At 40.7% G+C, this 20585-nt stretch overlaps 1 protein-coding gene across 5 annotated transcripts in view; it reads left to right on the top strand.

Moving 5' to 3' along the window:
- Positions 1-146: 146 nt before the first annotated feature.
- ARNT2 (aryl hydrocarbon receptor nuclear translocator 2) overlaps positions 147-20585 on the top strand; it is a 99384-nt gene continuing 78945 nt past the window's right edge. For all 5 annotated transcript variants that reach the window (XM_069025592.1, XM_069025593.1, XM_069025594.1 and 2 more), the window contains exon 1: positions 147-265. In XM_069025592.1, the coding sequence (XP_068881693.1) occupies positions 235-265 (31 nt within the window). In that variant the 5' untranslated portion in view covers positions 147-234. The remainder of the gene's footprint in view (positions 266-20585) is intronic.

The following is a 20585-nucleotide window of genomic DNA, read 5'->3' as shown; positions in this document are numbered from 1 at the left end:
CGGCACATGCTCACTGAGCGCGGCGCATGAGCAGAGGCGGCGCGGGGCCATCGGACATCTTGGGCACGGAGCGGGCAGCGCCGCCGGTCCCGGGGCGGGAGCAGCCGCCGCCCCCGCGCCGCCCGGCCCGCCCGCCCTGGCGCCAGCTGCCTGCCCCCTCCCGCGCCTCCCCCGGGCTGCTCTGAGCATCCCTCCGCCCCTCTTGCATTTGTCTTAATCCTTCTCAGAGACAAGATGGCAACGCCGGCGGCGGTAAACCCTCCCGGTGAGTAGCTGCCGTCTCGCCCCAAGTGGCCCCGCCGCACAACACGCCCCCGCCGCCGCTCCCCCCGCCCGGCCCGGCCCGGCCCGGCGCAGTCCCCGCAGCCCCGGGGCGGTCCCGCCGCTCCTCCCGCCGCCCCCGCGGGGCCGCGGGCCGGGCAGAGCCGGGCCAGCATAGCCGGGAGCCCGTGGGGGTTCCTCGGGACACGCCGCCCCTGCCGCCCCGGCTGCCGGCGCTCGGTGCAGCCCTGCAGAAAGGAACAGTTGTGCATAAGCATTCGCGGGCACAGGGCAGGAGAGCAGCGGGGACGGGCAGTGCGGCGCCGTGCGGAGCCGTGCCTGCCCTGGCGATGAGTAGCAGCTGGCTTTCCCTGCCTCTGCGTTTGTCAGCGTTATTGTGGGCTCGTGAAGCCAGGGCAGGGTGTTGAAACTGACCAAGGGCACCTCGGCACGTGCTCTGGGTTTGTTTGCTTTCCAAAGGATGCAGTAAATGTTTGCTGTTAGTACGAGAGTAATTGACAAAAGAAACTTACAAACATTTTCCCATTGAAATTTTCCTGAGGGAATGCGTTCACCGACGTTTTGTTACGTGTCTGTGAGATGCAACATCTGTTTACATTAGTGCGTGATGGAATAAAGTGAGTTTGGATGAAAGGACAGAGTGATACTTTGGAGAGGTACTTGGGTCAACCTGTTGTGGATCAACAAGTATCTGACACTAAAAATAAGTGGAACAACAGATCTTACACTGGGCTCGATGCTAAGGAAGAATATTGCTATTAAAGGTCAATTCCAGTTTTACTTGTTTTAATATGTGCTTGCATTGTGTCATTTTTTTTTGTGGAGTCAGATTGAGTTCTGACAATTAAAGGCTTATTTGAGTAAATGCCAATTAATGTTTAAAGCTTGTTCATTAGATTAAATCCTGCTGTAGTTGGTAGTGTAGTTGTCATGCTTGAAAGTAAATATTATGATATAAACAATGAATTTGGTTCAGTAGGCGCCAATACAGTAAGCAGAAACTGATATTTGTCAGTCAGATTAAGTTTTAATATCAGAATTCTACATATTAAATGAAAATAAATATTTAATGGAAGGTTATTAAATTAATACTATTTAGCGTTCAGGGTGCCATGTTGTGCTTGATAACAGAGTTTCACTGTGTGCACTCTCAGCTACAATCAGTTTTGCAGACAGAGAAGGATACAAACAACATTTTTGACTTGGGTTTGGTTTGCCATTCTCCCATCTGCTCTCCAAGTTCCACACTGAAGGAACGGCCCTGTCCGCTTAGAGGTCAGTGCTGAAACTGCTGAGTTATAGCAGAGCCCAGTGCCCCTTTTGCACCAACCTTTTCCACTTTCTGTACCCACCTGCCTGCAGCTGAAGCCACAAAAAGATGTGTTTGCAGGAGGTACAGCATGCACGGACTGCTCCTGCCTCTGAGTAGGGCTTCACCGCTGTTCTCCTGTGACCCCTTTGTGAATTGAGGGAGTGTAATGGGGTTATTGAGGAAACACAAAAAAAAGGGAAAGAAGAGCCAAGCGTGTTGTCTGTGTGCATCTCTGTGCATGTGACACGGTGAAAGTTGACTTGCAGTGTGGTCCTCAAACTCTCTGAAGCACAGATTGCCAGTCCGTGGGAAGGATGAGGAGACGTGTTGGTTTCCTGAAGTGAACCAAGATCACCTTCTGCAAGGCTGAGGTTACAGAGCATCATTCTGCTCCCTGTCTGGGCGGTTGGAGCGGCTCTGAGCTGAATGACAAACTCGCTGCCTGTTAATGATCCTCCCACGTTTTCCATGCGTGAGCGTTGTTGTCAGACACCAGGGGCGAAGTCGAAGTGGGGAGCTGTGAGGAAAGGGGACCCTCGATCTGTAGCATAATGCTGCCTCTGCTCTACCACGGCCAGCAGAAGATAGAGCTGTGTGAAATACCTTGACTTGTACTGTGGCTTTTTAAAATCATAATTTGTTGCTGTTCTTATTTTTTTTTTTTTTTTTAAGTAGCTGCAAAGCAATGCAGAGAAACCAGTCAAAATCTGTAGTGCAATGATTTTAATCCTGCTGTTTTCTCTTGGGGACAGATCCTCAGCTGGAGTAACATGAAAGTAGCCCTGTTAGTACTGGTGAAGCTGTGCCACCTTGCACCAGTTGACTTTCTGATCTGCAATGTTAGGGGAGCACAATAGAGATTAACTTATTAAGCATCTTTAATGATGATTAGAAATTACAATATGATTAAATTTTTATTAAGCAATTGTCTGGGGTTCTAATAACAGTTGGTAATTTAGGCAGGACATTAACTTGCATCTACCACAATACAAATATATGTGCTTTTAGTCATATTCTAGATGGTGGAATGGGGATTAGCAGAGAGAGAGAAAAGCTGGGTGTTCTCTAACCATGTGAAGGTCTTTCAGTGTGGGATCTCCTGCTACAGAACCATGCACTGCTCTGTGGCAGCATCTTCTCTGTTGTGTTAGATGCAGATTTATCTGTTTTCCTGCTGACCTCTTTTTAATGGAGAGTTTGAGTTAGGGAAGTTCATAGAAGTGGGCGCAGTTTGCATCCTTACCCGTCTGAAGCTCACAGGAACTGCGGTGTCAGGGACCGAATTTGTGGTGTGGGTAAGGCCACCTCTGTGGGTTTCCTGGGCTGCGTTAGATCTACACTGATGGTTCTTTTTTGGTGAAGGATGTTTGTGCATAGCTGCAGCTGGACATTACCCTGACACAGTGAGGGGCTGTGTGGGATAAGCTGCTTCCTCTTCCTGCATGCTCAGCCTTGGGAACAGGTCTGGTTAGGAGCACTTTTTGGTTTCTCGTACTCTGGATGACGAACTGAAGTGCGAAACACAATACAGGTGTGTGGGAAGCTCATCTGCATTGGCACAAAGCATCACAGTTAATTTATTTCCTCCTGCAATAAGATTGGCATATTAAATGGGATTTAAGAACAAAAAAACTGTGGAGGTGTAGCAAGCATTTCGTAAATTACTGCTTGCAGCAGAGTAACTTAGTGCCATGTCTGTTTTAAATGTATTATTTTTGGAATGCAAACTTTGTCCGTAACTGTTGCTACTCTGGGTTCAGCTTTTACTTAACTTGAGTGTGATCCATGGAGTGGTGATTCTTGTATTAGCCAGGGTGGGATGAAAACATAAAGCTCTTAATGAGTTTAGGAATTTTTTTTTTTCCTGAGACATTACCTGGTTTTGGGTGAGGAGTTCCAGTCTGACCCAACTTTCTGTTGTGGTCAGGTGATGTGAAATGAACTGTTGGCATCCTTTCAGCTCTTCCCAGTGAGATACCCCTAGATGGAAAGTAGTACACACAGATGTATTGCCAAAATGGCACAAACTCATAAGTCAAGTATCATGAGATTTTGGAGTTTATCAGGAGTTCCTTTAGAGACAAGATCCCATAGGATGCATTTTTGGCTATGTTTTAAGATTTTATGAATCCTTAGGGTTGTATTTTTATATTTAATTGGAAAAAAAAAAAAGGTAACTGACTAGTTCTTGTAATCTCCGAAGCTCCTTTTAGAGATTTCTGTTTAAGCAGAGAGCCCAAAATACAAAGGTATGGAGAGCAACATGTCCTCAAAAGGGCATCTGCTAGAAATGTGTAGAGAGAGGTGTTGTGACACGAGAGAAAGGGGTTGCTGGGGCTTAGGATGTTACTACTGCAACCACAGCAGCTCATGAGGGGTACTTTCAGCCTGTGGCTAATCCAAGATAAAAAAACCCTGGTGTTTTAACTTGAAGAAAGGTTATTAATTAAGCTCTCTTTACTTTCAGTTTGTAATGAGTTAACAGCCAATTTTCCATCCTATTTGTGAAGACTTGTAACTCAGCCCTGCATCTGGGCTCTTGGTTTAGGCAAGTGCAGTGGGTTCTGGGAGGTGGTTTTGGTTTTTATGTGTTTGTTTGTCTTGGGAGTTAAGTGGAGATAAATCATTCTCCTACTTGAACTAGATACTCTGAGAACCAAATCATTTGTTACCCATTCTTACATTTGGGCTGAAGTTACTAAGGTATTAAGTGCTGTGGAAGAATTTTTTTGATGCTGCTCAGTCCATATTCCCGAAAGGAACTGGCTTTCTGACAATCTGGCCATTCTTTTCTTTAGATTTTATCCAGCTTTGAAATTGATGATTAAAAAAAAAAAGAATCTACTTCAGTGTTTCAGATTTCAGAATTGTTCAACTCAAAGCCCAAAAGTTGTGTTTTATTGCTGCTGCTCTGCCCTTCATTACAGTACAGACTATCCAGTCAACTAAAAAATCAATTTAACAGCATCCTGGGGAGTAAATGGAGTGTTGTAGTGATGGAGGTTATAATGAGCTCTGATGTTTCTGGTATGCAAAAAAGTAGTCATCATTCTAAGATAAAGTTAAAAAAAAAAGGTTTCAAAATTAGAACACTCATTAGCTAATGGGAGGTGTACATTGCAGATCTTTTTCTTCTTGTGTTTTCATAGCTCTTGTACTGCAGAATTGGTCCTTAATTCAGTCAAACTGTGGTATGAGATGCCAATTCCTCTTGAATTGTTCTGTGATTATGTTTTGTCCTTCAGGACTGTGTACTGAGCAGTAATTGGCATTGAAAAAGTGTCATTTTTATATTTCTAATATATAGGTATAGGGCATACAAAAGATTTCATCTCTTCTATCACAAAATAGTTGTTTAAAATTTGCATATGTAGCTTGTGGTTAGTTCCAAATATTTTTTTCAATAGAATGATGTTTCCCCATGCAAAATAAATAAAAACGCAAAACAAAAGAGATATTGCTGATTTCTGTAATACCGTATGGTGTTGCTGATATTTCTTAGCAGTAAGGAAAATTGCAATAGAGATTAGGTAGGAAAGAAAAAAAATAGCCTTTTCAAAATAGTCAAGGCAAAATAACCCTGTTGATGTAGTGATTATTGTTATTAAGAGGACAGAAATGGGGCTGTCATTATGAAGATGTATTCACAGATTATGCTTAAATGGTTGTGAAGATCAGATATGTGTGTCGTTCAGAGTAATTTTGGGGGGCTTACTGCTTCATAACTGACAAGCAGGAATGGAAAATATGTTAATTCAGTGCTACCTGCAGAAATTACAATGTTATTAAAATTTGCAGTAGAAAAGAGAAAGAGGGGTCTTGAGTTTAAGAGATGGGAATTTCGAGTGCGGCTCTTGTAGATCTCTGGCAGATTTTCCAGTCTATCTATAGCAAAGTGTCTTTGGCTGGCCAGCAGTACTTAGAGATGGATGAATCAGCTCAGGATGAGCTGTTCTGTCTCGCCAGCTCTGGGGAGAGCAGAGATGCTGCCCTGGGTGCAGATAGCAGATAGCAACCCAAGCTACTTCTCTGACTGTAGGGATGTGCTCAGTGAAGGTTGTGTGAGAAAGAAATCTGCAGAGTCAGAGGTGCTCCTTCACCATTCTGTAACTTACTTCATGCAAAACATCACATTTGCTGGACGGCACAGGCTAAAAATGTGACATTCCAGAAATCGTGGGTGGATGCTTGCTCTACAAACCATTGGTACAGTTTACTTCTTGCTAACAGTGTTTTCTTTGTTCAGCTCTAAAGCATTTCCTGTCACCCCATCTGCATCAATCATTCTGTCAAGTGAGGAAAGGAAAAATTCTATGAGGCTGCATTTGTACATTTTATTTACCTTCTGATTATAACCCAAGTGAGATAGATGCACATTGTTATTAAAGAAAAAACTTAAAAAAAAAAAAAAAATTCATCGTCTTCCATTGTTTCAAATAAAAGTCCCCATGAAAATTAATAGATTGAGTAAACCCCCATGGACCATGCACTTTTTGTCTGTTCCAGGAAGACTACTTTGTCACAAAACGTTACAGGATTTTGGCAAGATCTGCCCTTTAATGTGCAGAAATTACATGGTTTGAAAATGCAGGATGAAATGGGGAATGACAATTTTTTAGCAAGGGCTGATTCAGAGTTTATTTTGGATAGTCAGAATTTCAAATGGATCTCAGTTTTATTGTTTACATGGATTAGTGGCCATAGTCATGCGATGTGTAATGAATTAGAAGCTGTTTTCAAGATAAATGTAATTTCCTTTTTTTTTTGTACCCAAAGCACGCTGGTTTTCCTTGAGCAAAGCCATCTGCACAGGGAGAAAGAGAAATCCTTTGTTTTGGATACTCTACATACTGATGAATGTTTCTAAACTTTCTGCTTCTTCTCTCTTTTTTGTTAGCGTTTGTTTCCATTTTGCCTGTCTTTAGTATTTCTATCCCGTGGTTTCAATCCTGTTTTTCACACCTAGGTGCCTCTACCTTTCTCACAACTCCTGTAACTACTGTGTTTTCTCTGTGGAGCTGTGCTGAGCTTTGTGTTGACTTCTCAGTTAGTGTTGTTGAAATGTAAATGAATCCTGGCATTGTGCTGGTGCTACTCCCAAGTCTTTCAACAGCTTATAAATTCAGATTCCTTTCTGTAGGGAGCATCTGAAGTCCCCCTTAGAGGAAAGTGGTACTTTCTCTGTTAGGAGTAGCAACTGTGCTGCCTTCCCTGCAGCCCAGCAGGTACTGTGAGGTGTAATCAGGTGGGTCAATTTAGGAGCCTCTGTTAGCTTGCATCTGCCCTGGATGTGTTGCTGTTTTGTTCAAGTACAGCTCATAGTATTCATTTCAAATGCCTGGATCTGGGCTGCTGCAGGTTTTTCTCATCTAAATGTCAACTGCATGTGACAAGCAGAATAATATAAAATAATTGTAATTTTTTCTCTAATCAAGCAAAAGGGGTGTTGAATTGTTTAATTACTGGCTTTGCCAGCATGCAGATGGAAAGGCTTTTCAGGTAAGTTGCTCATACAAAATGCCTAAAATGGATAGTAATTAACAACTGGCTCTTCATTGGTATGTTAATTATGCTGCCATTTGTCCTGGTGCCTGTCGTTCTTTAAATGTTCAGTTACACTGAACTGAAGCGTTCACTTCCTGGCAAATGCAGAATGTATCAGAACAGTTTGACTCTCAGATATATGCAAATATTTTATGGGAAGAGGCATGCCAGTAAATCACTGAGCTGCAAAGAACAAAAACACTGCATATTTGTATTCCTCAGAGGTAAAAGTAAAACCTGTTTCTGAGGAACCTGCAGGCCTGATTTTGAAAAATGGTCTTTAATACTTTCCCAGTACTAATCCAGAACACAATTCTGTCCAAGTAGGTAATTTTAGGAACTTGTTACTGCTGGCTCTTTCTATTAGTGAAGGTAGGTGGACATCTGGGTACTGTTAAATGCCCTTGAAGTGCATATATTTTAAAATTGTATTGCCTGTAATATCTGGATGGAAGATTCATACTGAGCTGGAAATGCTTTTAAAACTTGGGGTAGAACCGATTATTTTGAATGCAAGAAGAGTTAAAAGTAACTTCTTATGAATAGATCACAGCAGTAGTCTCAGGTCTTACTCAATTTACTGTCTAATTCTTTTGAGAGCAGAGATTGTCTCGTGTTTCCTGGACTGTGCTTTGCAGAGTGCATCCCCAATCTCCACAGAACTACTACAGTAAGTAAAACCAGGCTGCACCTGGTGTGCCTGCAAGTCATTCAGTAACATCCTGAAGAAGGACAGGCTGCTAAAGTTATGTGGCAAGTTTGCTGGGACCAGCGTGTGAGTATGAGGCTGGTATTTTAATTTGCTGAGCTTGTGCCACATGGAGGGTGGTTAATCAGCCAACACACAGTGACCCCTCAACACCTAGCAGAAGTCAGCTCCTGAAATGAGGTGCTGATTGTAACAGTAGCCGTGGGAAGTGGATTATAGCTGTAAAATTAGCAATTAAAACGCACTAGCTGCTGTGTGTCACTGCCCTCTGCATCATGTTTCATCCTTTCATGGACAAAAACTTGTACTGCTGTTCATACTGCAGGGCCATGGATGAGCTGGGTTTCTGTTGTGTTGTGTCCAGTGAAGTTACTAGCCAAGTTCCTAGCTCAATTTTGAGCCCAGCTTTAAATACTGAAAGTAGTGATAGCTAGAAAAGCTTAGTTTGAAATGCTGAGTTCTTGTGTTCCCAGTCACTGAGAGGTGGCTCATTTAGCATCAGTCTGTGGAGGTTGCCCTTTGAGAAAGTTTGGGAAAAACGTGGTCAGTCTGTTGTCTTCTCCTGTGAGTCATGTTCATGTCATAGTATATGGGGACACCAATGTTTTCCTTGGTCTTAAATTTTTCTTTTTTTTAAAGCATCTATAAAGAGATCCCCTGGCCATGTGCATATAGGTGTCTCATCCTGGGAATGTTTTGCTCTTTCTCTAATAAGTAGTGGTTTGACCAGTAGAAAGTAAGGCTGCATAATAAAAACTTCTCTTTATTTTAATGAGAGTTTCAGTGTAGGAATATAATGGCAAATTATTGAAGCTATGTAAAGATTTCAGTGTTTCAGAGATAAGAGTTCCTCTGCTAATTTTTGTTAGTTTTCATCTAAAATAGGCAATATTTCTGGTTTATGGAAAAAAGAGAAAGAAAGTAACTTTGTTTTGCTGTGCAATCAGGTTTGTGGGAGCAGTCATTGCAGTATGTTTTTGCTTACCAGTGAAGGTTTGAAATATGCATTTTCATTGTTGAAATTAAAGTAAATGAGCCATCACTAAGCAAAGTACAGGAGGATTTCCAGACTCTATTATGAGGACTGGAAAATAAGAATACTTTCTAGCTGCATCACCAGCAAAGGGGACAGTGGACTGCTGGAATTAAAAATGTTTTAAGTGAACATAACAAGCTTCCCCAAATGCTGTGTGTGGAGGCGTGCAGAGTCCAAATTTCCCAGTTTTCCAAACCAAGTCCTTAAAAATGTGTAATGACTCTGTATATTCCCTGCCATCTATGGGTTAGGGTCGGTCCAAGTGAACCTATTTCTCTGGAGCTGGATGCTCACTAAGAACAAAATGTTCTAGATCAGACTACATGGAATCCCTATCAAAAATAGCCCATTACAGACACTTTAACATTTCCATTGTGGATACTTATAGAGTAAGACAGCAGTAGGGAATTTTGTGATTGTTGTTGATGATCACTGTGAGGTACTTGGGTGTATATGTGTCTTTGGGCTCCTTATAGTTTATGCATACTTGAGGCTTGGTTCTTGAATGATCACAGATGTTGGGTTGTTTTTCTTCTAAATAAAACCCAAGTGTTCCTGGACCTTCTGTACTCTCTGATCTCTTCCTGATACACTCAGTGAACATGTGCCTTTCTGAGATGTATTAGTCTTTTGCTTAAATATATCTTGATACTCTTTCACTCTTCAGACAAGCTAATATTATACATTTCCAAACCGTTTCCTGACTCAATACTTAATCATACTTTGTTTTAGTGGTGTCCTCCTTCTGCTTCAGAACTCTTTGGTTCTGAGCTATAAATGGGACTGAGGCTTATAATGGTCTTTAGTGTTTTAATGGAAGCTACCAATCTCAGTATCTTTGCTCTCCAAAGTGTTCTCTTTTGTCACTTGTGTTTCTCCCTCCAGGTTCCATGCATGTTTTAAAAAAAGGAGGCACGTAAATATGTAAATAATGTTGGAGGTTAGGCAGCTGTAGGATGGCACTGTAAAATGAAATCCTAGTGCTGGTGTACAACAGCTGAATTAAAAGGTGTGTGGTTTTACTTGTTGGCATTGTGGTTGAGTAGTATCAGCTGGAGATGTGTGAGTGGGTGGAAAGAACAGTAACGTGAAGTTCATGCTGAATTATGTTTTGCTGGAGGAAAGCTATTCATTAGTCTCATAGCTGGCACATGCCTCTTTATTCCTTCTCTAAAGTAGTATCTGACGACTTTGATGAAAAGGTTGATATGACATTAAGGAATTGGTTCTGCCTCATCTACTGATGTGCAAAAGCCTTTCTGCCCTTGGCAGAACTGAGACACAGGCAGCATGCCAATCCTCACTTTGCTCTAGGAAGGGCATGCATGTGGTAAATGGTTCAGGGTTTGAGGAGCCTTGGCTCCATCTCTGAGTGTTACGTGTGGAGGTTAATGATGTTGTATCCGAGTTTGGCTCTGGAGTTCATTGTGTCTCCACCTACGCCCCTCTCTTGGTTTTTCAAGATGGTCCTAAGGACAAAATACTCTTTCATCATTGCTGAATTTAAAATGAATGTGGTAATTATGAATAAGAATTTCAGAGACCAGTAAATTGTCGCTGTGCAGGAAAATTCCTGGCTGTTGCACGCTGGCTGCATATTTCTCGTGTATCCCTGGCTGTCTCATGTCTGAGAATTGACCAGGGCAGGAAGGCAGGCTCGTGGTACAGGCACTGGACAGGGTTCACGTTTACTACAGGCTTTCTACTGAATCTCTGACAAATAACATTCACATGCCATAATTAAGTCATCTGAATTTTGTTTTTATTTATCTTACCACCAGTTTGCAAATCCTGTTTATAAGCCTGCTTAATTTGAGATACTTTTCTCATACATGTCTTTTGTAAAAATGGCATATTTGTAAGAGAGTGTAAAATGCCTATGCTGGAACAAGAAGGGAATGTGTTTCATTGTGATGTACTAATTGATAATATTTTATTAATAGACTTTTATTGCAACCATGTTTATGTTGGGTTAGCAAAAAATTTTTCTCCCTTTGGGAAGAAACAGAGAGACAAAAGGAAAATATACAGCTCCTTTCTCTCCGGAAACAGCAGTTATTATTTATTCTGGGCACATGAATAACCATTAATTTGTATTTTCTTTGCAGAGTAGGTAGGATATTTGGATAATGTGCTTTTTAAGTGTCTCGGCAGAATATACACGATAGATAGTTATTTCAGTGCTGAACTAGCAACAATCCACCTGGCTTTAAAGTATTAGTATGGGTTTTACAACTTATGTCTTGCTGTCTTACGGTTGCTTTTGATGCTTAAATTTGCCTTTAAAAATGTGTTAGTTCATTCTCATCCAGTTACAGTTTCTATTAAGATTGAGAACAAAATGTACATTGCTTCATACACCAAAGAGATGATCAGACTATATGAAAACCACAGTTACACTAAGTGAAAATTATGAGGTAGTTTTGAAGTGTTCGTTGTGCATTTGCAAGTTAAATTTAAAAAGCAGGAAAATGTATCATATGTGGGTATTTGATTAGTGGGTTAACTCAAACTGCTCTTTAAATCAAATCAATGAGCTGTCCCTGGAAGTAAATACATTCTCAGCAACCAAATCATGATTCTTTCTAATGTTGAAATGTAATGATAAAATATTTGTAGTGATTTCTTGGTAAATGCATGTGGCTGCCACTGGTTGTTTGCTTTGTTGCATAGGGTCCCTGTAGTAGCTGGAACCTGATTGCCAAGTTTGGAATTCAGACTAATCTTGTGTGTCCTGTGTACTTGCCTGTGCTGCTCTTCAGTCAGCAAATAGCAAAGCTAAAACCTTAGTTTGGTCAATATTTACAGACAAACAATCAGCTTGTTTTTTGACAAACATCCAGTTTGTTTACAGTGAGGTTTTTTTCAGTATCATTCTTCACTTCTGCATTTGATATATCCACAGAACTGTCTGTATGCTTTTGGGAACAAGTGGCTTGTAATGGCTGTCAAATCATGTTTAATATGAATATGGGGACATAGAAAAATAATGCTTTGTTGTTGTTGTATGCTTTTTTTTTTTGGTTGTTGTTTGATAGTTCACTGGTAGAACATCCAGCAAATCTTGAATTCTGTAATTCTGAAAAAGCAAGTAAGAGCAAGGCCATTACAGCTGATCATGTCAGAAAATCTAGCACAGCCTACCTGGAAACAGCATTTTCTCTCTTTAAAAACTGGTAATTTTTAAAAGCGAAGCATGAGATTCAGTTTTATGAGATATCTTCAAGAAGTAGCTCTGGGAAGAAGCAGAAAAAAAAGTGTTCCAAAAATTCATGACAAATTCTTGGGAGTGTAGTAAACCTGAAGTAACACTAAGGGATATTCTTCAGTAGAGCTTAGCAGTATTCTGTATTTTCTACATGCCCATGAAGGTTTCCCTTATGCCATAACATTGGGGTGTGCCATTTGGAACATTTGTGGGAACAAAAAATTCTAGAAAGTAACAACAACAGCAGCAAATACAATTACCTTTGAGCACCCAAAAGCTTGTGAACTTCTAGTATTTATTTTTTAATTTGCAGACATGAAAGATATAATCTGTGAAATGACCTAAAAGGCAGAATGTTCTAAAAATATTTAGTGACGTGAAGGGGCAGTGAAAAGTAGAAAAATCACTAAGACCTTTATTGGAAGTGTTGGGGCTTTTTTGCTTGCAGAAAAATCCAGGGTTTGAGAAACTCATCTGCAAAGAAGAGGGTAACTGCTGATGTGGGTTGGTATATCAGATTGGTTAAGGCATGGGAAGATGTTCTGAAGGTTGTCCTTGTTGGGAGGTTAAACTGAACACATCCACATTGGTGACAGGTGGGAAGACTGGTGCACTCTTTTCAGGTGGCTTTTCAAGGTGCAGTTCAATTTGAATCTGGAATTTTCTTACCCACAGCCCTCTTCCGTGGTCTGAAGGCTGGACTACAGTATTTCCTACACCAGGTGTGGAGTTTGGAGAAGGAGTGGCTGGGTTGCACAAGCAGTCTGTTCACTTCTACAATCCATTTAAGTCATATTTTTTGATCCTTCTTGCTACTATGGGAAAGTGAGGTTGGCTGTTTTCTTCAATCTTTAGAGGAGAAAAAACAAAAGTTTCAATCAGAAAATCTCCTTAGACTTATTGGAATTTCAGACAGGCATAAAATGAACTGAACATTTACAATGCTCAGGCTCAGCCTGGGTTTTGAAATGGAGTTAAGTGTGGTTTTTTCCCCCTGCAGTTTTTAGGCATAGAATGTTGTATTAGAAATCGTGAGAAAAGGAAGAAGTACTAAACTTTTTAGAATGTGTTTTTGATGAATGCTGATATTATTTTTAAGGTGTTTCATGTTAAAATTCTTATTCTTAGTAATGAATTGGGGTGTGAAAACACCTGAAAGGCCAATTAATTATCATAACATCAAATAAGCATCATTTGCTTGTTGATCAAGCAGAACTGAAGTCATTAGTGCTATCAATAGAATGCTGTTTAATGAAAACAATAGCATTCTGATTACCCAACAGTGCCCAAGGACACTGTAAATTTACTGATAATTAAGTATTTGGTAATGCAAGTTGCTGTTCTGAATGAAATTTAAAATTAACATACCCTTCTGAGGCACACTTAAAAATCTTTGTAATAAATAATAAAGGCATTTGAAGGACACAAGTCAGTAATTTTCAATGAATAATTTGAATCAGAGTGGTCCACGTTTTACATCTTTGTAGTTGGACTGTGTTGTTCCTGAGCTTTCTGCAGCTGAAGGGGAGTAAATGTCTTGGGCTGTGTGGGAACACCACAAAGAGCTCAGGTCTGTGACCCCAGCGTGGTCAGTGGCTTGCAGGGCAGCTCGTGGGCCACTACCAGAGCAGTAGTGCTGGGTTTGGTGTGATGGAGTTTGACAGTGGCCACTTCCTTGGAAAAAAGGATGTACAAATCCTTCATGGTCTTCCTCGCCAGCCCCTTGGTGACTTGGCTCAATAAAGTGTCTGTAGAGAAGATTCCTCCTGGTGATTGCCCCGTGCTCTGTTGTAGTGGACAGGTCAGGGGCAGGATAACACTTCTGCTTTGGTCTGGCTCTGGGGATTTTCAAATTTCTGCATTTGGGATAAACTACTTGTATAACTACTTGCACCTGTGAACCTAGACAGTGCTTTCTCAATGAAAGTGTGGTATAAGAATGTTTTTATGAAACGATTACATGAGGGGACCAAGAATTTATTAATTCACATGAATATTTCTGCTCATTATTTAAGAAGTATCTTGTCAAATTTCTTCGGATGTGAACCAGAAGTTATAGTCATAAATACTGCCTCGCATGCTCATGAAATCTGATAGCTGATTTCTCCTGTAATTAACAGAAAATATGGACAAGTGATGTTGGCAATGACTTTCTGTGCATTTCTGGGTAGAGGAAAAAATGAAATAGTTGAGAGAAGACATTGGGTTTGTGAGAAAGCTAGGCTGCCCCTGATCTGCATTTAGTTAAAATCCATTTTGGTGAATGTTCTAGACAGATTTATGACCAATTAGCTTGATTTCTTTGCATTTATACAGCTATTGTTTTATGTAGTTGATAGGAGTTTAGAGTGCTGTCATCTTGTTATGATGTAAACTCTGGAGTATTGATCTCAGTGGAATTTTTTTCTTATGTATACCATTGCAAGTATTTTAATAGCAGCTTCAAAATAATTTCCACAAATTGGCAGTTGAACTTGTACATGAACGAAGTAGATTTGTGATCAGGCACTGAAACTGCTTGAAATCTCAACCAGCTTCTATTGCTGGAAAATAAGTGCTAGATAGGTAGTAAGAAGCCAGACTACTTGATAGAAGATTGCAGAAATGTTATTTTAAAAGAAATAGTTTGAAGATGAATGAACAAAAATGAAGCCTCAAATGGTGACACAGTGCAGATAAACTATTGAGCAGTTACTGTCACTATTATTTCTTTATCGTAAAACAGTTACATAGGAATTTCTAAAAGGAAATTTGCTTGCAAATATTTTTTGATAATTATAGAAGAGGGAAAGGAAGATGAATTTAGGAAAGAACAAGTAGCAGTGATGGTATAAAACTATAATTGGTGATCTAGAGCAAGGGCATACAATGGAAAATGCTTGATTTCATTGTTAATGAAATAAAGTATGAGCGGTAATTGGCTAATTTCCTTTCTTTCTTACCTTTATAGAAGAAACACCCTTAAGAAATGCCATGTCTGCTGCTCCTGATGTAAAAACATGCTGTCTTGTCCTGAAAGTAAAATTTTTTGAGCCCAGCATATCTACTTTAGCACTGACCAAAAGCAGGTGCTTGAAGGAGTATAAAAATCAGAATAAGCATGTGTGGTGCTTCCCCTGGCTACTGTCCCACCCTCCAGCCATGTGTGACTCAGAGGTTTCCTGAGCCAGGCATGATGTTTGATTTATAGAGCTCAGTGAATTTCTTTTCCACAGTTTTGGATAGGCTCTGCATAGAACCCATATAGTTTTTTGGCATCCACAGTCGCCCCTTGCAGGGAGTTTGGGGCATCCAGAGATAGTTGTGATTGGTCTGGAAAGCTTGGCAAAAACACTAAAGGTGTGGGAAGGTAAGAAAGATGGAGAAGGGGGAAGTGGTGGGATAGTGTGACAGTGGCTGAAGCAGTTTGACATTGCCTTTGAGGAGTGGACTGGCTTGGGGTGACTCCCAAGAGGGGACAAGCAATGCAGTGGGAGGAGGAATACAGGCTTAACTCTTCTGGTTTATATATGCATATATATATATGTCTATGTAGTCATGAGGGTGGCCAGAAAAAGACTTGATGGTCTGCAAGGCAGGAAATGAGAAGTGGTTGGATGAGAGGGCTTTTCTTTCTGTGTAGACAGAAGTCCTGATCTCAATAAATCTTAAGAATGTAGAGGCAGATATGACAAAACTCATCCATAACTGAAATCACAGTAAAGCTGATAGTATGGCCATGAGGGTTATGGTTTTTTAACTTGCAGTTGCCATCTGGGTAACTCTCAGTTTGTTCTCTTTGCTTATTTACTGAGAAACAAATTTTACCAGGCCCTTTTAACAATTAGTGATAATCCTGTGGAGAGGGCCATGTGCAGGTGTTTTCCCTAATTCAGGAATATTGTGCCTGGCTTTAGTGTAGCTTTAGCTGGTCTTGAAGCTTTCACTTTACCTCCGGATGTTTTACTGGATGAAATACAGCAAGTGTTCTGTTTTAAAAAGGGAAAAAATTGTCCTGTACATGAATTTCTAATTGAATGCCAACCAAAACAAGCTAAATGAAACAGACTTGTTAAATGAAGAATTAATGAGCTGAGCATGATCTGTGTCTGAGAAACTTAAAAGAAAGTCATTGGAGTTTATTATTTTTTCCTGGTGCTTGTTTGCCCAGGCTGGGTGTGTGCTTGCACAGTTTTTGTGAGTTCATCAATGGGTCAGCTGTGGGCAGTTGTATGTAACAGAACAGCCATATATGCTATTTGCTAGGTCTGATGCTAAGTAAAAAGTATGGAAAATAACATTGAATGTTACCTTCTGTTTCTTGCACATAACTTGTAATTATGCAGTTACTTTTGGCAAATATGAAATGTCAGAGAAGGAGGGAGAATCACCATTCTTTTCAAATGGAAATGATGCAGTTTGGGGAGCCTTGTTTTTTGGTGATTTGCTTAGTGCTTTTGCCACATGTCAGTAATGTCAGCCAAAATGATGTCAATAAAACCATGGCAAATTAATGCAGAGACAATTATGTGTGGAATTACATTGTATGAGTGCATTATCATGTATATAATGGCCAAAGACCAGGTAGGGTCACATTCAGACACCTTAAATGGCCCTGCTGCTGTTGTCTGCTGTTTTACTGTGACCCTTCACGTAAGCTAAGCACCCACCTCTCTTCTTTTAGTAATGTTTACATCAATCCTGAAACAGCCTTTCAAAGTCAGATTTTCATCCTCTCTGTAAACTGGCCTTTTACAGTAGCTGCCCTACTTCCCTGCCCGATTTGCATGTGCACTTTCCCACTTGTGACTATTTATACCTGAGACATTTGCCAAGTGTTGGAGGCTCAGGTTGTGTTTTCAGCGTGAGTCTACCCCAGGTCCTTGGATTTGCTTCTGGCTCACTCCTTCATGCACTTCCAGACTTCAGATGTGAGAAGTACTTTTCTTCTAATGTGTCAATCCATCATAATCATGGTGGAGACCTGGGTACTCTTCTGCTTGAGATGAAGCCCCCACATCTGCAGTGGGAAAGATTATCAAATTTTAGGGGTAGGCTTAGGTTCAAGTCAGTTTTCATGTTCATTCTTCAGTGCAGATACAAGCCTTGTTTTAATTCTGAGAGGGTTTGTTGTTTTCCAAGACTAGAGACATGCTTTCAGAACAGGAGCTGTTAAGGCTTCTTTTTTAACCTTTGCTCTCTGTTTTGAATTTCAGCAACCTCTTTTGAGGGAAATGGTCATAGCTTGGCAGGACTTGTCAGCAGTTGGATGTATTGGCTTATTAAAGAGTACAAGAAATAGTTCACCTCAGTCAGAGGCTGAATAGGTCAAGAAGAGATAATAAGGAATTAGGAATAAAAAGTGGAAAAATAGCCAGGGAAAAATGCAGAGGCACAGGTGCCATGCCATTTGTCAGGAAGATAGGAGTAATGAAGAAGCAGCTACCCTTTCCCTTCTTCCCAGCCCAACTTTAAGTAGCAAAGTGCACTTTTTGTCTGTGCTCCAGGTTTAATTTTTAGTCTATAACATTCTGTGCAGTCGGTGCAGAGATGTGACTCCAGGTCTTCTTCTGGATTGTGCTGAAGAGCATTCTGAGTTTATTCAGTTGTATATGGGCTGTGTTGGTCATTTTGGCAGTGAATATCCACATCCTTCCCTTACTCCATGATGTCTCTGGAAATTTTTGTGCCTTGACCACAGGGTAGGTATGGATAAATGGAATTACCAATATGACTGGAATGAATAAGGTGATTAACATGAAAATTGGAAATAAACATAAGAAGTACTGTCAAAAACCCATTCAAAATCATGTAGTAATGTATGAAATAATTTTTTTGTTTTACAAATTATAAGACTAATGTTTCCACAGTGGGCTTTTTGGGTACTGTGGTTTCTGCACGGCATGTCTAATTTTGGATGCTCCAGTGGATTGGATCCTGGTTTTCAGCACTGACTGCTATCCAGCAGTGATTGGTCTCACCTTGTCCCTCAAGCTGAGCACTTGCAGCAAGAATTCCCCTAAAGCAGACCAAAACTCTCTTTTGTCACAGTTTACTTCCAATTTGGTGTCTGCATCCTACCTTCTTTTGCACATCCAGGTGGTGTTGTTGAACTATGGGGCACACAGAAAGGTCTGGATTGTGGTGAGATCCTGGGGCATCCCACATGGATGGCCTGTGTGAACACAACATTCAAGTGTGGAGGCACCATAGAGGATTTCACTTCTTTGACTTGGAAACCTGCTCTTCCAGTCTCCTGATGGGGCATGTGATAAATACCACTGACTCTGGCATCTCCTCCAGAGTCACAGCAGAGAAGGCAGGGAGCAAGGTAACTGGATTTGGCCTCTGGAACACCAGTTAGGCCACTCTCTTAAATGCTTGGTCTCCATCCCTGCTGAACAGACCATGCCCCCTCAACTGAGCAGCTCAATCACATCATCTCCCCCCCGCCTTCAAGTGTGCTTAACATTCACCTGTGATGCAGACAGAGGGTAAAGCTCTGATTTTCATTTTAAAAAAGAGAACGTTTCTCTAGTAACTGCTCACCATATGCCCTAATTTATCTTCAGGATTAGGGGTGGAGACACCCCAAAGCACAGGGTATTGTGGTGGAGGGGAAAGTTTTTAGTTAATTAGGATTTTTATATTATTCCTGTCTTAGTAGCTCTTTCCAGAACCTAAATGGTTAAAGTAGAAAATGTTAGTAATTTTGCTGCAAATAAATTGATCAGTATGCAAGACGGTTGTCACCGGCTGAATCATGGTCCACAGTTAAGGTAAACAGATCTGTGATGACATTTTCTGAGCAGAATACCAATGCTGCTACATTTCTTCCCAGAGGTTTCTGACTCTTCTTATATGCGGATAAAATTTCTCTCCAAGAAGGTTTTGTTTGCAGGAAAGAAATAGCATCTTTGTAAGAGTCTTCCTTAAAGGTGGGATTTCTTATATTTTGTGATTTCTTTGTAATCGTAATTCTGTCGAGAGCATGGAAAGGAATGTTTTTGCTTTTCTGCATATCCTCTCTATACAGTAGATGTTTTTGATGTGGAGTCTATTTAAAGTGTCTGGCAAAGGAATGCAAGTAAAACAGTATTAACAGAGTTATCAGGAACAATGAAAATGTGGGTTTTTTATATTGAGAGTGAGCTCTGTTTTATCATCTCTGTAGTTAACACGTAAAAGCAATGACTAAATATACAGCTAGATTTTTAGCATTAGTGTTTCTGTGAAATATTTTTGACTACATGATGGCTTTGTATTTTTGTTGGCATATCTAAAGTAAGAGCTATGATATATTCTTAAATGTCTCTGCGCTAGGCAGAAAATCCCCCTTGCAACTGACTGCAATCAAAACCATTTAGCTGAGATGCATCTAACTCCCGTATGACTTCAGGGTAATGAAAAATACAGTTTCTAAAGAAGTTTTTGAAATCTGCTTTCTTAGAATATTTAAAAGAACATTTTGAAATCACTGTGTACGATGCTGTTGATGGGATTGGGCATGTTCATAATTCTGTGTTTAGCCTTAGATTCACATTTACTTGGAAGTGATTGACATCTCAATCGTTCTATGGATTAGTGGCTGGAAATCTGTCACATTTGTATTGATAAAAGTAGAATTTCCTCTCGTTTAGTCAGATGCTGATATCTGACTTTAATCCTGTTTATTACAGTAGATGCTGAAGGATAAAAGAGCCCTGTGGAGAGCATGCTCAGTGGTACCTGACATGGAATAGCAAACCTGGAATTGGTCCTTACAGTTAATGTCAGGGATTCAAAGTCTCTGGGAGTCAGCCAAAGCATTTCTCCAGTAGACTTTGGGTTTTTAACCTGGCCCTGTCTGTGTCTGCTGTATTTAGGTGAGGGGAGTATAGCTCGAGTGGCTGAAAACAGTGTAGTTAACAGGACCTTTTGTCAGATGGACTCAGAAAGTCTTGTCGTGCACAGCATCTGGTTGTATTTCAAAGCTTCCCAGCGGGATGCATGGCTGTGGTTTGTGGAGAGGAGCAGAGCAGGGGCCACCATCTCCAGAGCTGTGTGATGCTCCCTGTGAGGATACCTGGCCCAAGAGCTGCCCTTCTCTGGGGGATACCTCAGCAAGTCCCAAATTTGTGTCAGAAGCAAGACAGAGCTGCATTTCAGGCATCTGAAATGGATCTGGGGTGGGGCTCAGGATTTAAGGTTTGGGCTTAAGAGCTGTGATTTAATAGTTCCCTGCCATAAAAGAGAAGTCCAGGTTCATCCTGGCATGCTGCACTTTTTAGTAATTCTGCCATGATCTGGGTTTTCGTGCAGTTTCATGGTATCCTTGTGCAGCATTTAGCTTGCTCTTTGTGCTTTGCTTTGTGAAGCAGCTATTTTTTTTGCAGATCTATGTAACAGCTTGAGATCAACGTCGATTTTTGGGGCATAAATGCCTCTATTTTATCCCAGTATTGTCAATGTACATTTGCAGATCGTCTTTTATTTCAGAAACATCCGTGAATATTTTGGGGTTGACCTACATGTG

Source organism: Aphelocoma coerulescens, chromosome 10, assembly GCF_041296385.1.
Source record: "Aphelocoma coerulescens isolate FSJ_1873_10779 chromosome 10, UR_Acoe_1.0, whole genome shotgun sequence".
NCBI classification, from domain to species: Eukaryota; Metazoa; Chordata; class Aves; order Passeriformes; family Corvidae; genus Aphelocoma; species Aphelocoma coerulescens.
Note: the sequence above shows the minus strand (reverse complement) of the source record. Positions and strands in the feature narration are given on the sequence as shown.